The 20,204-nt window shown below is 42.3% G+C and overlaps 1 protein-coding gene across 4 annotated transcripts in view; it reads right to left on the reverse strand.

Moving 5' to 3' along the window:
- LOC148011785 (uncharacterized) overlaps nucleotides 1–17,607 on the reverse strand; it is a 227,820-nt gene extending 210,213 nt beyond the window's left edge. For all 4 annotated transcript variants that reach the window (XM_087670840.1, XM_087670839.1, XM_087670842.1 and 1 more), the window contains exons 1-3: nucleotides 17,054–17,607; nucleotides 16,857–16,958; nucleotides 16,495–16,766 (exon numbers count right to left, since the gene is read on the reverse strand). In XM_087670840.1, coding sequence (XP_087526966.1) covers nucleotides 16,495–16,766; nucleotides 16,857–16,958; nucleotides 17,054–17,446 — 767 coding nt within the window. In that variant the 5' untranslated portion in view covers nucleotides 17,447–17,607. The remainder of the gene's footprint in view (nucleotides 1–16,494; nucleotides 16,767–16,856; nucleotides 16,959–17,053) is intronic.
- Nucleotides 17,608–20,204: the final 2,597 nt, after the last annotated feature.

Genomic DNA, 20,204 nt, shown 5'->3' on the forward strand with positions numbered 1-20,204 from the left:
TCAGCCTTGTCCTGGCAATCTGCTGCACTCATTGACCTGCTATGTCTCAATCCCATATCAACAATAGCTCCTATCCTGTCAGATTCAATTCATCTTGTCATCTAAAGTTAAGCTTAATTCAACTTTAATTAATTAAATTGAAACATTGGCTTGTTAGGGACTGTTCACATGAAATGGGGATTCTTGATTCTTATCAAAATTTCCAATCATTTACCCAATAAAAATTGGGGCTTTTCAAATCTAAGCCTGCTTTCTTCAAATTTCTTCATCAAAATTTCGTTCTTTTTTAATTTGAGCTCTCCCCATGGCATCTATTGTCGGGATGTTAAGATATGGCCTAACATTTGAACGGGTGTCTGCTTCTCCATCTAGAAGACAAAGATTCAGCTCATACTTATGCAAGAAGGCGCATGGAGAGTCGTCCCCACTAACGAGCTAGAGCATGTGAGCATGTTCGGGGCAATACACGACTTCATCAAGAATGATTGGAGAAGAATGAAAATGCACTCGCCATCATTAGGGCTTGGCCTCTCTAACAACCTTCTTCATCACCTTGATCTTACAAAAACAACAAAAGAGGTATGGGATGGCCTTCAACGGTTCATGCCACGTCAAATTCAATTCGTCCTGTCATCCAAAAGAGCTTCAACTTTAATTTAATTAAATTGAAACACTAGCTTGTTAGGGGCAGTTCACTTGAAATTGGGGATTCTTGATTCTTATCAAAATTTCCTACCATTTACTCAATAAAAATTGGGGCTTTTCAAATCTAAAGCTACCATCATGATGTCAAGATATGGCATCACAAGTGTTGGCTTTTCAATTTGGAAGACAAAGATTCAGCTCATACTTATACAAGAAGGCACATGGAGAGTCGTCTCCACTGACAAGCCCTCTCTAACAATCTTCTTCATGGGGGAGATATTCACAATTCCAAATTATTTATAAAGCTGCAATTGTTTAGCATCTCCTACCTTTCAGAGACTCTTAAGTAGTATCTTGATCATTTAAGTCTTCTTTACCAAGAATTGACCACTCTCAATAGGCATATGGATGATGATGATGATAAAAAGGCTATACTTCTCAATAGCTTGATGAAAGAAGCACAATTTAAGTCTTCTTTACCAAGAATTGACCACTCTCAATAGGCATATGGATGATGATGATGATAAAAAGGCTATACTTCTCAATAGCTTGATGAAAGAAGCACAATTCCATGAAACCATGATAGCTCTCAAGGTGGGGACACTTGAGAGAGATGAAATATAAAGAAATGGTCACCATTTTTTTGGATAACAAAAGGTGCAACAAAGATGTTGACATAGTACCGGCAACCTTCTACATCAAGAAATGACCGCCCAAACGTCAATACTACAAGTGTTTGGCCACACTATTGACCAATGCTACAAGAAGAAAAACAAGTAGCAAGACAAGCAACATGCCCAATATGCCACTACTAATACCTTATCAAATAGTGACTCTAACGAGCCACCTACTTGTTCTGACAAGGCCCTTAATGCATATGTTCAATCATTGTCTCATAAACAATGCTAAACCCTATCAATATGCTTTTTGAATCCAATACTAAATAAACGAATAATGTGTTTTGAAATTAGACGCTGACCATGACCATGCCCAGGCATGTGTTAAGACCTTCCCAAACACTTATTGTATGGGGTACTCTGCTCGGATTTTATCAAAACAATTTGTATTTTCCTTTTATGATTCTAATTAGGACCTACATTTCAAGGGGGAATTGTAACCACTTCCTGCATGACCTCTAAGTTAATCTTGAAAGCTATATCCATGTATTTGGCCTATGGTCTGTTGCAAGTGCTGACCAAAATGCGAGCTAGGAGTGAGCAGAGATAGAGCAGAGAGAATCATGTTAGAGTGTACCAGTACGTTGCACAGCACACAAAGAATAAAAATGTAATTATATGGTAGGATACAAGGGTGTGTTCACACCCGTAAGTTTATATACACGGGACTTTACACCCGAAGGGGCTTTGCACCCAACAACCTCCCACTTAAAGGCCCAAAGTGATGCCTGTAAACTATCCAACTCCCACTAGTCGAATGCAATGCTCATGCTGAGCCTTTGCAAGACTTTTAGTAAGAATATTTGTAGGGTTATCTTGGGTTTTGACCTTAGTCAGTGTGACAAGGCCATCATCCAAGACTTGTCAAATGAAATGATACCGAACACTTATGTGTTTGGTACGGGCATGAAACATGGCATTTTTATCCAGACATATTGCACTCTGGCTATCACAACCAAGCACTGGAGTACGGAAAGAAAGACCAAAATCCTTGACCAAACGGCCAAGCCAAATAGCTTCCTTAGAGCTTCAGTGGCTTAAATATATTCAGCCTTTGTAGTACTCAGCCCAAACAGCCAAGCCAAATAGCTTCCTTAGAGCTTCTGTGGCTCAGTCTCAGTGCTAAAATTTTCTGCAATCTTGAACACCAAGAAATAGCTCCACCAGCCAAAGTAAATAACATCTATGTGTTTGGTACGGGTATGAAACATGGCATTTTTAGCCAGACATACTGCACTCTGGCTATCACAACCAAGCATTGAAGTACGGGAAGAAAGACCAAAATCCTTGACCAAATGGCCAAGCCAAATAGCTTCCTTAGAGCTTTAGTGGCTGAAATATACTTAGTCTCTGTAGTACTCAGCCCAAACGGCCAAGCCAAATAGCTTCCTTAGAGCTTCTGTGGCTCAGTCTCAATGCTACAATTTTCTGCAACCTTGAACACCAAGAAATAGCTCCACCAGCCAAAGTAAATACATACCCATTGGTAGACTTTCTAGTGTCAAGATCTCCTGCCATGTCCGAATCACAAAAACCCTGCAGCTCTAGTGTACCTTGGTAGCCTTTCTAGTGTCAAGATCTCCTACCATGTCTGAAGAATTACAAAACCCTTGCAGCTCTAGTGTACTCTTTCCATAGCATATACATTTGTCTTATGTACCTTTTAAGTATCTAAAGATACATTTCACTGCTTCCCAATGTGGTTTGCCAGGGTTAGACATGAATCTACTAACAACTCCCACTGCATGGGCAATGTCTGGACGAGTTGCAACCATGGCATATATCAAAGAACCACAAGTTGATGCATAAGGTATGCCTTTCATCACAGTAGCAGTTGCATCATCTTTTGGGCAATCAACTTTGCTAAGCTTTGTATATGGTGGTAAAGGCACACCAAGAGACTTAGCATCAACCATATTAAATCTGTCAAGTACTTTACTGATCTACTTGTCTTGTGAGAGAAACAACAAGTGTTGTTCTCTATCTCTTTTAATACCCATGCCCAAAATGTGTTCAGCTAGTCCCAAATCTTTCATTGAGAAGGCTAAACTCAGCTGCCTTTTTAAGTGTATGTAAAGTACTCTTTATACTTTCCTGCAATCAGCATGTCATCTACATATAAAACCAGCACAACAAGCCTTCCATCATTAGCCTTTTTAGTGTATAAGTAGTGATCTGCATGACTGCGTTTGAATCCATGGCTGAGCATAAAGGTATCAAATTTTTTATACCATTGTCTAGGAGCTTGTTTCAGCCCATATAAGCTGTGTTTCAGCTTACAGACTAAATGCTCTTTCCCTAGAATAACAAAACCTTCGAGTTGTTTCATGTACAACTCTTCATCCAGGTCACCATGAAGAAAAGCAATCTTCACATCCATCTGATCCAACTCTAATTCCAAGGATGCAATGAGAGCAAACAAAACACAGAGCGTAGTCATCTACACCACCGATGAGAAAACCTCTTGGTCTATGCCTTCCTTCTGTGTATAGCCCTTAGCAACCAAACGTGCCTTGTAATAGCCTTCCTATCCTTGGGCAAAGGTACAAGCTCCCATGTGTTATTCGCATATAGAGATTTCAACTCTTCCTGCATAGCAAGCTCCCACTTTTTCTTGTTTTCACATGATTGTGCCTCTTTAAATGTCAAAGGCTCACCTTCATCAGTCAATAAAATACAATCCAAAGATGGCTGAAATCTCTATGGCTGCCTTCTGACCCGTATAGACCTTCTTACCCAATGATCCGTGTTGATAGGCAATGATCCATGTTTTCAGCATGTTCTTCTTGTTGTCCTATTCCATCATGTGCATTAGTTTTCCATCCATTATCTTCTAGCTGTAGCGCACAATAGGTTGCTACTCATTTTCAGCATCAAAAGGGACAGTATCTTCAACTAATGGTTGCTGAATGGCTGGCTGTTCATGCTAAAACTTGACCTTCTTTTTGTCAAGGTCACCATCTGTAGTAGTTTTCAGCAACTTTGCCTCATTGAATACTACGTCTTGTCTGCGTACTATCTTGTATCTTCAGCTAATGGTTGCTGAATGGCTGGCTGTTCATGCTGAAGGGCTGGCTGTTCATGCTGAAACTTGACCTTCTTTTTGTCAAGGTCGCCATCTGTAGTATTTTTCAGCAACTTTGCCTCATTGAGTACTACGTCTCGGCTGCGATTATCTTGTATCTTCAGCTAATGGTTGCTGAATGGCTGGTTGTTCATGCTGAATGGTTACTGAATGGCTGACTGTTCATGCTGAAACTTGACCTTCTTTTTGTCAAGGTCACCATCTGTAGTATTTTTTAAGCAACTTTGCCTCATTGAATACTATGTCTCGGTTGCGTACTATCTTCCTATCTTGAGGAAGCCAAACTATATATCCCATCTCTCCCTCATCTCCATATTCCATCATGTACATCAATTTGTTGTCCATTGTCTTCTGGCTGTAGCACAATAGATTGCTACTCACTTTCAGCACCAAAAGGAACAGTATCTTCAGCTAATGGTTGCTAAATGGATGGCTGTTCATGCTAAATGGTTGCTGAATGGCTGGTTGTTCATGCTAAAACTTGACCTTCTTTTTGTCAAGGTCACCATCTGTAGTATTTTTCAGCAACTTTGCCTCATTAAATACTACATCTCGGCTGCGTACTATCTTCCTATCGTGAGGAAGCCAAACTCTATATCCCATCTCTCTCTCATCTCCATATCCCATCATGTGCATCAATTTGTTGTCCATTGTCTTCTGGCTGTAGCACAATAGGTTGCTGCTCATTTTCAGCATCAAAAGGGACAGTATCTTCAGCTAATGGTTGCTGAATGACTGGCTGTTCATGCTGAAACTTGACCTTCTTTTGGTCAAGGTCACCATTTGTAGTATTTTTCAGCAACTTTGCCTCATTGAATGCTACATCTCAGCTGCGTACTATCTTCCTATCCTGAGAAAGCCAAACTCTATATCCCATCTCTTGCTCATCTCCATATCCCATGAAGATACCATCTGTAGTATTTTTCAGCAACTTTGCCTCATTGAATACTATGTCTCGGCTGTGTACTATCTTTCTATCCTGAGGAAGCCAAACTCTATATCCCATCTCTCCCTCATCTCCATATCCCATGAAGATGCCCTTGATGGATTTCATGTCTAGTTTAGTCCTCTGATTTACAGGAATATGCACAAAAGCATCACAACCAAAGATACACAAATGGTCATATGAAGCAAGTTTTCCAGACCAAACCTCTTCAGGAATATCCCATCTCCATCTCTCCCTCATCTCCATATCCCATGAAGATGCCCTTGATGGATTTCATGTCTAGTTTAGTCCTCTGATTTACAGGAATATGCACAAAAGCATCACAACCAAAGATACACAAATGGTCATATGAAGCAAGTTTTCCAGACCAAACCTCTTCAGGAATGCCATTTTTAAACGCACAATTGGGAGAGCGATTGCACACATGAACTGCAGTTTTAAGAGCCTCTCCCCAAAACTGTTCTAATATGCACAAAAGTATCACAACCAAAGACACACAAATGGTCATATGAAGCAAGTTTACTAGACCAGACCTCTTCAAGAATGTCATTTTTCAACGCACAATTGGGAGAGTGATTGCACACATGAACCGCAGTTTTAAGAGCCTCTCCCCAAAACTGCTGTAGGAGATTAGTTGTGCACAACATGCATCTGACTCTCACAAAGTGTGCGATTATATCTTTCAGCCACGCCATTTGATGCAGCGTGGTAAGGGGCTATCAACTCCCTCTTAATGCCATGCATCTCACAAAATCTTTTAAGCTCATTAGAGATATACTCCCCCCCATTATCCGTTCTTATAGCTTTTAACTTAAGCCCTTTTTGTGTAGTAACAAAGGCATGAAACCTTTTAAAAGCATCAAACACTTCCTTTTAGCTCTTTAGTACATACACCCATGACTTTCTACTGAAACCATCAATAAAAGTGCCAAAGTATCATGCACCCCCATGTGAATTAACACGCATAGTGCACACATCTGAATGTACTCTAAAGAGGGAGTGACAAGAAAGGAGGCACCGTTGTCCACTATCCATGATTGAGACAGCCCATCATAGGCTGAAAATAAGGCATCAATCACCTCCTTTTTAGTGATGTGCATATCACCTACTACTGCCATAATACCTGCATCATTACATGAGGCTGCAACAAGTATCTCTCTAGTGTCAGAGTTCTTCAATAACCACACTAAACGCAACATTTGCTGTTGCAACTTCTTTTGAGGGAGAGCTGTCATCATCCTTCTTTTTATTTCCTTGTTTCTTTCTTTCTTGCTCTTTTTTATAGTAGCGACAATCAGGCTTTTTATGCCCTTCACGCCCACATTGATAGCAAGTAACATCCTCTTGTTTGCCCTTGCTTTTACTCTTGCTTTTGCCTTTATTTCTTACATTATCCCTCTTTTCTGACCTGCCTCTCAGATGATAAGTTGAACCACTGCTTTCTCCACTAAACTTTCTTCTAATCTCTTCATTGAGAATAGAGTCCCTAACAAGATTGTTGCTCAATGAAACAACTAAACACTCCCAGCTATCAGGCAAAGTCATCAACAAGAAAATGGCCTTCAATTTATCATTGAAGGGATGCAAACCAGAGTCCTGTAACTGGCTCAAAATTCCTGTAAAAGCACTCAGATGCTTCGATGCAGGCTTAGACTCATCCAACTCCATGTTTACAAGCTTGCGCATAAGGTGAACTTGATTTACTCGAGTTGTATTATCATAAGTGTCCATCAACATTTTCCATATTGCATAAGTTGTATCAAGATGCTTAATGTCCATAAGTGCATCATCAGATACAGCCATTTTAATGTATGCAATGGCCTTCTTGTTGAGTCTAGCCCAATCCTCATCTATCATAGTTGCAGGTTTGACTTCCAAAAGAGCATCATCACAATCTTTTAGAAACAAAATGCCTTGCATTCTGTCCTTCCGCATGTCAAAACCTGTGCCATCAAATCTCTTGATTTCAAGAAGAGATTTAGTGTCACTGTGCAGGCTTGACTTCCAAAAGAGCATCATCACAATCTTTTAGAAACAAAATGCCTTGCATTCTGTCCTTCCGCATGTCAAAACCTGTGCCATCAAATCTCTTGATTTCAAGAAGAGATTTAGTGTCACTATGCAGGCTTGACTTCCAAAAGAGCATCATCACAATCTTTTAGAAACAAAATGCCTTGCATTCTGTCCTTCCGCATGTCAAAACCTGTGCCATCAAATCTCTTGATTTCAAGAAGAGATTTAGTGTCACTGTTGCTTGAAGCATTTGCAGCCATTTTTCAGTAATATACCCAAGAAATATACTGCAATCTAACTACTCGAGTTGTATTTTTATAAGTGTCCATCAACATTTTCCATATTGCATAAGTTGTATCAAGACGCTTAATGTCCATAAGTGCATCATCAGATACAGCCATTTGAATGTATGCAATGGCCTTCTTGTTGAGTCTAGCCCAATCCTCATCTATCATAGTTGCAGGCTTGACTTCCAAAAGAGCATCATCACAATTTTTTAGAAACAAAATGCCTTGCATTCTGTCCTTCCGCATGTCAAAACCTGTGCCATCAAATCTCTTGATTTCAAGAAGAGATTTAGTGTCACTGCTGCTTGAAGCATTTGCAGCCATTTTTCAGAAATATACCCAATAAATATACTGCAATCTATAACAGCAAACAATGAGCTGAATATTTGGTCAATTTCAGCCCAAGTTTTCAGATAATGAGTGCAAGGTTTAGTCCAAGTACATGTACAGCAGTAGGACTGATGACTTTCAGCAGTATAACTGAAATATCAGCACATACTCAAAGCATACATCACTGCCAGGTGCCCAATCCTCATCTATCATAGTTGCAGCCTTGACTTCCAAAAGAGCATCATCACAATTTTTTAGAAACAAAATGCCTTGCATTCTGTCCTTCCGCATGTCAAAACCTGTGCCATCAAATCTCTTGATTTCAAGAAGAGATTTAGTGTCACTGCTGCTTGAAGCATTTGCAGCCATTTTTCAGAAATATACTGCAATCTATAACAGCAAACAATGAGCTGAATGTTTGGTCAATTTCAGCCCAAGTTTTCAGATAATGAGTGCAAGGTTTAGTCCAAGTACATGTACAGCAGTAGGACTGATGACTTTCAGCAGTATAACTGAAATATCAGCACATACTCAAAGCATACATCACTGCCAGGTGACTCCCACTTCAGCAGTATCACCAAAAGCACATCTGCAATCATCCCAGATCTGCAAATGATCACTAAGACTGCTGCAAAATGACTGTTCAGCAATACGACTCAATGGAAGCTGCCCAACATATGTACTGCATACATATGTAACCAAGTACTTCTGATACACAAAAGAAACCAAGATTCTCTGCAATTTCTTCAATATTTCATAAGTCGGAATGGCACACAAGATATATCAATAAGGAATCTTTGTATTCATGATATCAAAAAGGGACTACATTGAGGCACATCTCAGGACTACACCCTCCTGACGCCGCACATATGAGGGTTCACCAGTGAGCATAGGGAATCATACGTATCGTGGAAACCAATCAGAGCCTAGAGTCACAACTACTCCCTATATAATGAATCTCACTGCTTACAGCACCAAGATTGCATCAACAATGTTTCCAATGTACATTTCATACATCATGTTTGCCAAAATTCTAAAATTTCAGCAAAACCCCCAAAATTTTATTGACAAATCTGAACTGATTGCATCAGTACATCATCTCGAGCATCAAGTGCGATCAAATGTTGCAGAAATTTCACGAATTCCGCCCAAATTTCGGGATCCAGGAGTGCACAAATTTCCAAGAAATTGGCTCAGTCAAGCAAAAATTTCACTTGTATCTAAAAATTCCCAAAATCTCCGAGACCCGTGCACTCAATGTCTACAAATGGTGGATTAGGAATCACTGAAATATGTGTCAAGCATCAAATCTGGAAAAAGCCCCAAATTTTATGGAGCAAATTGGTACAGATTTGTGCTCTGTGCTTGCTTGCATGAACATCTGCATGAAGAAGAATAAATCAGACTGAAAATTTTCTGATTTTAAGAAAAAGAAGGTATTGGGCTGTTGACCTGCCCGTCGTCCGTGCAACCATGTCGCGTGATGGCCTGTCGACTCGTGCAGCGCCCTGTCGCCCCTCACGCAGCAGTCTCGTCGCCTGGCCTGTTACGCCTAGCGCCCATCACGCTGGTCCCCGTCGACTGCCTGCCTCATGTTGTAAGCAGTCTCCACCACGCACAGCTCAGTCTCCTATCGTAGACCCCGTCGACTTGCCTGCTTCTCTCGCCTATCTGCTCGCTTGCCTCTCACCTGTGGCCTAGTCACGCTCCTACATGTTGACTGCAAGAGTCACGTTGGTCTCCTCTGTCTGCGTGTCACTTGGATCTGACAACTGTTGATGTCCCGTTGAGCTTGCAACTGGTGACTACTGCCTATGGCCTGCGTGAACCATTCAGCTCCGATACCAGTTTGTTGCACTTGAGTGCTAACCAGAATGCGAGCTAGGAGGAGCAGAGATAGAGAGCAGACAGAGAGAGCAGAGAGAATCGTGTTAGAGTGTACCAGTATGTTGCACAGTACACAAAGAATAAAAATGTATTTATATGTTAGGGTACAAGTAAAGGGTGTGTTCACACCCGTAAGTTTATACACGCGGGATTTTATATCCGAAGGGGCTTTACATCCAACATGGTCATGTGCCAATGCCTTTGAGCTACACTGGCTTTTGATCAACCTTTGAGCCATACACACGCACCTTTGAACCATGTCTCACTTCAAGTCCCTGAGCTTTTCGATAGACCATGTCATAATCTTCCTTACTATGCATCTCTCCCACTTATGTATCTCTTTTCCACAATCATTGTACGGGATTAGACACTGCCTCTTAGAGGTAAGACCTTCCCTTTTATTTTTCCCATATGTTTCATGTCACGCGTTTATCCACCCATGACTCGAAGGGGAGATTTGTTAGATTAATTTATCCTTGTGTATGATACACCACTTAGCATTTAATAAGGATCAAGGGGGTGGATATCTCAACCTATATATCAAGGCTCTATCACTTGTACTTTCATCACAAACTATCACATCAATCTATTCAGCTTGTTATGTACTTGCAAGAGTTTCCTCTCTCTCTCTCTCTCTCTCTCTCTCTCTCTCTCTCTCTCTCTCTCTCTACCATGAAGCTTCACCCTCCATAGCCTGCGGTCGCCTGAAGGACTCTGAATGGAAATTCTGAATGATTGGGGAGATGAATCCTTTGCAGACGACTTAAATATGTGGCCGAGAATTGTAAGTGGCAGAGTAGCCTTGCTACTACAATCCACTGAGTTTCCTCTCCCTCTCTCTCTCTCTACCATGAAGCTTCAACCTCCATAGCCTGTCCATCTTCATGAGCTTATTGTGTACTTCCAAGAGTTTCCTCTCTCTCTCTCTCTCTCTCTCTCTCTCTCTCTCTCTCTCTCTCTCTCTCTCTCTCTCTCTCTTTGTGCGATGAAGTTTCACCATTCATAGCCTGCTAGTCCATCTTCATGAGCTCCATACCCAACATTCTAAAATCCTAAAGTTGCTTCTTACGAATCCAAGAGAAATTTCCTGAACCCAAAGAGAAACAATAACCAGAAACTGACTTCCTAAAATCACTATCTCCTGCCCAATCTGAGTCACAGTTCCCCACAAGAGAAGTTCCGGAACTATATGTGAATCCATAGTCAAGAGTTTCCTTCAAGTATCTGACCACCCGCATCCCAACTTTCCAATGACTCTCATGAGGTTTATTTGAGAACCTGCTCAAAACACCAACAACAAAACGGATATCTGGTCTGGTGTTACACAAGTAGATCAAGACTGTCGACCAACCCTCCTATACCTCCCAATGTCTCCTAGTGTTGATGTATCCTCATCGGATAACTTTGCATTCAACTCCATAGATATAGCTTTAAAAAAACTTATCTATCCGCTGGTACCATGCTCTAGCTCTAGCTGGGGGCTTGTTTCAGCCCATATAATGCCTTCTTCAGCTTACACACTTTGTTCTCAGAATGGAGGGCCTCAAACCCTGGTGGCTGAGCCACATACACCTCCTCCTTAAGAACCCTGACTTAACATCCATTTGACATTTGGTAAACTGGCCACTGCAAGTACTGTGAGAATAGTAATCATTCTAATAGTTGGTGCAAATGACTCTTGAAAATCAAACCCTTCAACCTGTGAAAATCCCTGTGCAACCAGTCTGGCTTTGTACTTTTCTAAGGTACTATCAGCCTTGTACTTTACCTTCTAGATCCACTTAATGCCAATAACCTTCCGCTTTGCTGGCCGATCTACTAGTATCCAAGTGTCATTCTTCATTATGCTGTCATACTCGGCTTGCATAGCTACCTTCTATGCTAGATCTGCAAGTGCATCTTCTAAGTCAGTTGGCTTCTTTATTTCTCTCATAATTTCAGCCATCAAGGCCATATTGACTATGTGAGCAGAAGCCCTCCCTCCTTTGCTCCTCTATTCTCTGAGACCTGGGTCTGTCTGCCTTCTCCTCAACAGAGCTACTTTACCCAACGTGGAAATGGCTTTTCCGGTGGGGTGATATCAGGTTGGTGAACTTTTTCCTCATCATCTGGAGACGATGGTTTCTTCTCCTTAAGGATAGGGACAACTCTCGAGATAGGTTCATAGTGGACTACTTCGCTTGATGATAAAGTGGAAGAACTTCCCTTCTCCTCCTCCACTGTATGCGGCTGCTCCTTAAACACCACATCACGGCTCGCGATGATCATCTTTGCCTCTTGGTCATATAATTTATAAACCATCTCCTCCTCCACTGTATGCGGCTGCTCCTTAAACACCACATCACGGCTCGCGATGATCATCTTTGCCTCTTAGTCATATAATTTATAAACCATCTGTCTCACATTTCAGAATTTTTGGATGTGAATGTTATGCACATGTTTCAAATGAGAAGAGAAACAAGTTAAAACCAAAAAGCAGAAAATGTATCTTCTTGGGTTATAGTAATGAGTATTTCTTACCAATGTAAGCCTCATGTCGAGAGCCTTTGTGTAGCTCCGATTTAAAATGTAGCCTATAGTATTAACAGCTTCAGCCCAAAAATGATTAGGCAATCCCTTGCTCTTTAGCATGCATCTTGCCATCTCCATAATGGTGCAATTCCTGCATCCCACAACACAGTTCTACTGAGGTGCAATGGCTTTTCCGGTGGGGTGATGTCAGGTTGGTGAACTTTTTCCTCATCATCTGAAGACGATGTTTTCTCCTCCTTAAGGATAGGGACAACTCTCAAGATAGATTCATAGTGGACTACTTCTTCGCTTGATGATAAAGTGGAAAAACTTATCTTCTCCTCCTCCACTGTATGCAGCTGCTCCTTGAACACCAAATCACGGCTCGCGATGATTTTCTTTGCCTCTTAGTCATATAATTTGTAAACCATCTGTCTCACATTTCAAAATTTTTGGATATAAATGTTATGCATATGTTTCAAATGAAAAAAGAAACAAGTTAAAACCAAAAAGCAAAAAATGTATCTTCTTGGGTTATAGTGATGAGTATTTCTTATCAGATGTCGAGAGCCTTTGTGTAGCTCCGATTTAGAATGTAGACTACAGTATTAACAGCTTCAACCCAAAAATGGTTAGGCAATCCCTTGCCCTTTAGCATGCATCTTGTCATCTCCACAATGGTGCGATTCTTTTGAGGTGTGTGAGGCATCATCAATTGATGCCCGCTTGATCTCTTTGCTCTTGCAAAAGTCTTCAAACTCCTTTGAGTTGAACTCACCACCACCATTTGTTATAAATTTCTTCACACTTTTTCCTGTTTCATTCTCAACAAGTTTTAAACTTACCAAAAGTTTGAGCCTTATCATGAAGTAAATACACCCACATCTTCCTACTATAGTCGCCAACAATCAATATTACCGCACAAGTCCACATACACCAACTCTAGAGGAGTCTATGCTCTATTCTTGCTTTCCTGTGGAAATGCCTTTCTCTGTTACTTGCCCATCATACAAGCTTCAAATGGTTCCTTCAATTCAATCATCACTACAAGTAGGTGAGCAACTATACCTTGCTTATGCATCTCTCTCAACATTGCAAATCCGATGTGCCCAAACCTTTCGTGCTAAAGCTTACTTGTGTCCACTCACTCTAGCAGTGGCTATAAGAGCACTTAGCTCATACAAGTTGTTCCTTCTTTCTCCTTTGCTAACAACTTTGCCAACACTGTCGAGAATTTTTGCAACTGTCTTCTTGAACCTCACTTCATGACCAAGATTTGTTATCGCAGCAACTGATAACAGGTTTCTTCTAATTTCAGGAACATGCGACACATTTGAAAGCTTTTGGACTTCACCATTTGCAACAACAAAAAAAATAGTACTTGTGCCTGCAACAGGGCAGTGCATTTAGCATCATTTCCAACTGTCACAGTGATGGATTGTTATAGAGGCTGCATAGAACTGTATAGATCTTTCTTGTTGGTCATGTGACGGAAGGCCCCACTATCCAACACCCATGAGTCACTGACTGATTCTTCTTGCGCCGAGGAGCACACTTCCATGGCACTCTTCTCGAAACTTCTTCTTACCGCCCTTCTTCTATTGTTGCTTCTTCCTTCTCAGGCTTTCAGCCTCAACTCCTCCTCTATCAATAATGCACAGAACTCCTCAAAAGACAAAGCTTGAGGTCTCACCTAAGTATTAAGGGTACTTACTAGTCCATCAAACTTTTATGGATAAATCCGAAGACACCTCCGAGCTAGCTCCTCACTAATCTTTAGATCCCAGCGCTAGCCATCTGATCGTGCAGATTCCAAATCCAATTGATGAATACTTCAGCTATCTCTCCTTTAGCAAATTTCTCCACTGCTTTAGTTGATTATCCAAGTTTTGAATCCTTATTTGGTTTCGTATTTCATACTCACTTCTCAGTATATTCATTTTGGATCCTTATTTCGTTTCGTATTTCATACTCACTTCTCAGTATATTCCAAGCCTTTAACGTTTTAGTTGTATGCTGAGTCAAAGTCACAATAGCTTGTAACTAAGACACACAATGCATCCGCATTCCTTCGTTTCCAAGCTCGTATAAGATCTGCATTCGGAGGAATCATCACACTAGAATTTGATGGGTCGGAGGTAGACTGTGGTTCAGCATCAGTCCCCAAGTATAGTCTCCAAAAGCTCATAATGCCTTCGCTGAAGGTTGGTGGACGAATCCTTAGTGTTTGAATAGCCGATACAGCAACACCACCTCCTACACCGCTTCCTGATGTGCCAGAACCGCTTTCGGAAGACAACATAGTTCCTTTTTGCTGTTGAAGCCTTCGCCTCTTGCGCACTCTTGCTCTGATACCATGTAAAAATTACATGGCGTAGCAAATAGAATCTGAGAAAGCGATAGAGAATACACAACAGATAGGAGAATTTTAAAAAAAATCTTTAGCTCCAATGGCTCAATCCACCTGTGCGCTTCCATTGTGAAGCTTAGATGGCGATCTAGATAGAAGATAAGTGAAGAGCTTAAGGCTACAACTCTGACTAGGTGAAAGATAGATGCCAGATGGCTGTGAAGGGGTTTAGCTTTTATAGCCTGTCAAGGGGGTTCCATATGCACCTGTATGACCTTCCATGTGCCCATGTGTCTATTAACCTTCCATGTGCACCTCCACCAGTTGGCTAGCGAATATACCCTTTACCGTTGGCTAGGGCCCCTGATAACTCCCTTACCCCGCAACTCGATGCAATGTGCCTCGAGTTGCTACTAGCTTAACTACTCCGTCTAACCCAAAGATTCGACCCACAACGGAATATTCCCTTTGCCGTTGGCTAGAGCCTCTCTGATAACTCCCTTATCCCGCAACTCGATGCATCTGGGCTCACATATGGCTTCTCCTCATAATGGGGGCCTTACAACTTTAAGCACCATGGATCATTGGTGGTACCTTATGAGGATGGGGCATTGAGCATATCTAACAGGCAACCGGACCCTGAAAAGAACCAAGAGCAACCACACACAAATGATCCATGGTGCTTAAAGTTGTAAGGCCCCCATTATGAGGATGGGGCATTGAGCATATCTAACAGGCAACCGGACCCTGAAAAGAACCAAGAGCAACCACACACAAATGGAGTGTCCAACATGTAGAATGAACATTTTTTGAAGAATAATTTTGAGGATGGGGCCTTTTAAACTTAAAGACTCATGAGTCAGGCATGAAGGCATGATGCATTGTTCAAGAGTCATTTTCCACTCTTATCATTAACCTCTCTTTGCAGCTGTGTAAATCTGATTACACTTCACATGTATATTGACAAAAGAAATCAGCAACCCAATTTTCCGTCACCTAATAGGATGATGGCATAGGCTCAAGGTATCAGCAACCAAATTCTCTTTCACCATAATGTATTGACCTTGGACTTAATGAAAGGCATCAACAAGACAACCTAAATAGAATTACAGCATTGACTCCAGACATCAGCAAACTTGTAAAGGCATGAACAAGCCAACTTCCCTTCACCAGACAATATTCTGCAATGACTCCAAATAATTGGATGCATACTTGGTTCCGGAAATCATCCATTTTTGCCATAGCAGGCTTCAGTCCCCTGTGTCTTCAGACTACCCACTTAGGCAGTGATGCTGATGCTGCTGCAAAACAGGACAGGTTAACAGTTAGGCAGAAGAGTAGATCACATTGAGGTTGTGGAAGGCCTCCTCCATCTCTAGCAAATTTGGCCTACAGACATTGTTGAACTGATCTTGCTAATGTATTCTAGCAAAGATTTTCTCTAATACTTGTTGTCTCAAGCTATCAAATTTGTGACTTTCATTTATGCTGATCTACTGACTATAATGACCAACTCTTTTCAAGCTATGTGAGTGACTATTATCACATTGCATACATGAACTAATATTGCTACCGTATTCTAGGAAAGATTTTCTCCACTGCTTGCTTGTCTCAAGCTATCAAATTTGTGCTAATTTACTGGCTATAATGACTAACTCATATACATAAGAGGTTGAGTTGCTAACCCAACTTTCACACGACAAACCAGATTTACACCATTAAATGCTAAAGAGACATAGATATATTCCCTACACTAAGGATACCTTCCAGAAGGTAGGTCGTCTATCCAATCACCCTCATAAACGTAAACTGGAACCAAAGTAAGTTTCCCCAATTCAGCTTGGTAAAGACCTGGGGAAGGCTTACTGCTGCATAAAGCAACCAATCGACCCTTTCCATGCCTTTTCCCTTGCAGCCAGCTGCCTGTGTATGTACTTTGGGAGCTATACATCTGGAATCCTTCTCCATGTTTGTGATCATGGACCCACCAGCCTTCATACATTGCAACTCCATCTTTCCCATAGGCGAGCTTTCCCTGAGTTTATTCCATATAACAAGGTTACAGAAATACATAGACTAAAGCTAAAAAAGCAAGATGCTACACAGTTTCTAACAACTTCAGTACCTGTCCATGGCGGAGACCGTGCTTCCAACAACCCTCATAAGTACAATTATCTTCTTCCCCTGAGCACATTATCCCATTCCCATGGGGAAGCCCTTGATAAAGCTGCAGACCATCAGTTCCCAACAATGTAATCAAATGACCGCTATGGCAATGAAAGAAACAAATTGCTTGCAATGATGGACAATCCTAGTTTGTACCTGGCCATTGTAGAAAGCTCCATTAGCCCACTGGTACGCCCCACTTCCATGTATACAGTTGTAGCTGAAGGCTCCAGTGTAAGACCAGCTTCCTTCTTTGGCAAGGGTACCTTGCCCATGTAGGAGCCCACCCTTGAAGGTTCCAGTGTAGGTGAGACCATCGAGCATCTTTGCAGAGCCCTGGCCATCAGGCATTCCTTGAGGAGACAGTTCCCCTTGAAATGAATTGAGCAACCAAGCCTTGACAATGCTGGGGGAGACCGAAGAATGGCGGTATTCAAGGTAAGTCTTGAAGAGCTGTTGAGTGGCAGCAAACTTGAGATTCTCTGCTGTCTGGAAATTGATCCCTCTCCATGCAGGGCAAGGCTGTGCTGCCGTAGTCATCAGACTCATCGTGGAAATGAGTGAAGTCTCAATTCTAAGTCATCCTAAGCATGGGTTATTGCTCAAATCCCAGAGATACGCCAGGCTCCAGAGCAGCTGTTATGGCGATTTGATGAGAGCCCTATTTCCGCATTCGAGGAAATACGGATTTTCTCTTGATCAACCCAACCTACCGTCAACACACCAGGATATATATATGCAGAAATCAACTCTCTCTCTCTCTCTCTCTCTCTCTCTCTCTCTCTCTCTCAAAAACCGTTGGTGTCAACGGATAGTTATTCGTCCGTTTCATTCGTTTGTGAATATGTGAGCAGTGCGTGTTTAAAATAGCTTGATTATTTTGTATTTGTATGCGGATCATGTGATTGGCTCTAACGCCTCTAACACCCCCTTAGCCCTATTCTCTTTGAACTCTCAATTGGGCCTCGAGAGAACACACTAAGAGGGGTTTCGTATGGGCTACAATTAATGGGTTAAGCACAATGTCAACCAAAAATTGTATGCTCATATGCAACCTATACCCTAAAGTGGAATAGTTAGAGAAACGTGACATACTTTAGAGTGTAAAGATTGAAAAACAATGGCATAAAGTGTACATGAAATGGGTCATTATTGATGTGCAAAAGCCCTTTAAGTAGGCACTTTGATACCGTGTGTTATGCACCAACCATGGCCCTTTCCTACACTTTCATCTTTGAACAAGGAGCTAGCCAAAACACAAACTTGAGTGTTGTGCATGTATCAAAATAGCTTGTCCTTTGGGGGTTTGATACAAAGTCACTAATACATAATGTATACAAGCCTCTCAAGGCGGTTTGGGGGGGATGGGGGCAAGAAGCCATGACCAACTGGGGCTGCCTGTCTGCATCACGAAGAATAGACCTTGGCCGTCCCAAATGCGCATGAAGTGACCTCGGAGCTCTTGATGAGCCCTGGACTCGCCCGACACCTGGTCCCATCGACCGCGGAGGGAGTGGATAATGGAGGAGGTCCAGAGCTCTTCTAAGGTCGTAGGTGCTGAAAGTCTCTCTCCGCTAAAGACCTCCTGATACTCCCATACCTTCGAGCGGTCTGTTGTGAGCTCCAGTACCTGGCGGATGGGTAGAGCCTCCAAACCGATCACTACGACCCTGCCTCGTTAATGAATATCGTGTCCTGCATCCCGGCCTCATATAAAAGTTGACGGCCCTGGTTGACTCTGTCTGCCAACAAAAAGCTCCCCATGAGATATATCCAAGGCTGGGTGCTATATGGCGAAGGATGTGGCATGCTCCTCTCCACACGAGCTGCGACTCCTTATATGACCAAAGGTAGTGCTTTGGGGTTTCCAGAGGTTGGTATGTGTAGCACTTACAATCTCCCTCCTGCATCTGGGCAAGGCAACTTCCCATCGTCAAGCCTCCATGTGCCATCCCAGCCTCCAGCTATCCCATAGGTGACTCCAAAAGGTCCGTCGGAAGAGCTCTGTAATGCTGTGCTCCGCCGAGTGTTTGCTACGTGACGACGCCCAGTCCATCTCCTCCTGCATTAGTACATGTCTGCCTATCCCGGCAGTGTACTCTAGGAACCTGGGTGGCTTCTTGGCGACCTCAGAGGCCAGCCATAGCTCGTAGATCCCACTCCAGCTCATCAAGTGGTCTGCCCTCCCAGATCCAAAGGCGCCACTCCTTGAGCTCCTTCCAAAAAACATAGGGGTCTAGTCACCATGTCTTCCCCTGAAGGCCCACCACTCGAATTCTCCTCCACGAAAGGGCGGCAATCCCCTCATCCTGCTACCCTCTATCAAGGGCCAGACATCCCCCCTCCTGAACGATGAAGAAAGTCCCTTGCGGGGCGCCACCCACTCTACCTGCCACTTGAAGGGGGATGCCTGCTGGTGAAAATCTAGCTGCCTATATCTCTCCAGGCTCTATCGGCTCATGTATCGGGAGAGCAAGCCACTCCAGAGGTATTGCTGTGTCTATCTCCCTCGTCCTTACCTCCACTCCTCTCTGGCAGCCTGATACTTGCTGCAACACCTTCTCGTCCGCCATCCTGTATACCTCCCGCCATGTGCTGATGGTACGGGCCGGGCCGGCCTCCCACCCAACCCACTAGATGTGGGGGCGTTCACCTATTTGTGCCCCTTCCCGAACTTGATGTGGGGGTTCCAGATCACCGGCTGACAGTCTATTTTCTCCTGACTTTGCCACAATTTGACTTTCCATAGACAAATTGAGTAAGTGAGATTTTGGTGATATTAGACTTGCAAATTGTCTATGGAAATATGCTTGCTCAAATAGCCAAAGAAATTGTAGCAAACCACTTATATTGAATAGAGATGGATTAGGATGAGTCCAAGATAGAACTATTCATGGAGGATGTTAGTGGAAGCCTTGGGACCCAGCTTTTGGAGTTGCACCTGTACTAAAGATATGCGTTGTGAAGTGCTAGAATCATCACAGCCAATAGTCCATATAGATCTAGATAGAAAGATACATCTACAGAAGGAAAGTAGATTGAACATTAAAACCTACATACTTGATCCATCCATACTTCCTTTCTAGCCATGGAATAAAAGAATGTTCACTGACTATAGCAAAGAGAGAAAAGAGAGTTTTCTTTGCATAGAACACATAACCTTTGGAAATGAGAGAAGAGCCCAATCTATAAACCACAGTGGAGACATTTTGCAAATGGAATGAGAGTTGTTTGTACTCTTATGGGTTGGTATAAGTCAATGGAAAAGCAGTGTAACTTATCCACAATTGGCTTATTCACAAAATTG

Source organism: Lygodium microphyllum, chromosome 28, assembly GCF_053477565.2.
Source record: "Lygodium microphyllum isolate KBCC chromosome 28, Lygodium_microphyllum_v1.1.10, whole genome shotgun sequence".
Lineage (NCBI taxonomy): Eukaryota > Viridiplantae > Streptophyta > Polypodiopsida > Schizaeales > Lygodiaceae > Lygodium > Lygodium microphyllum.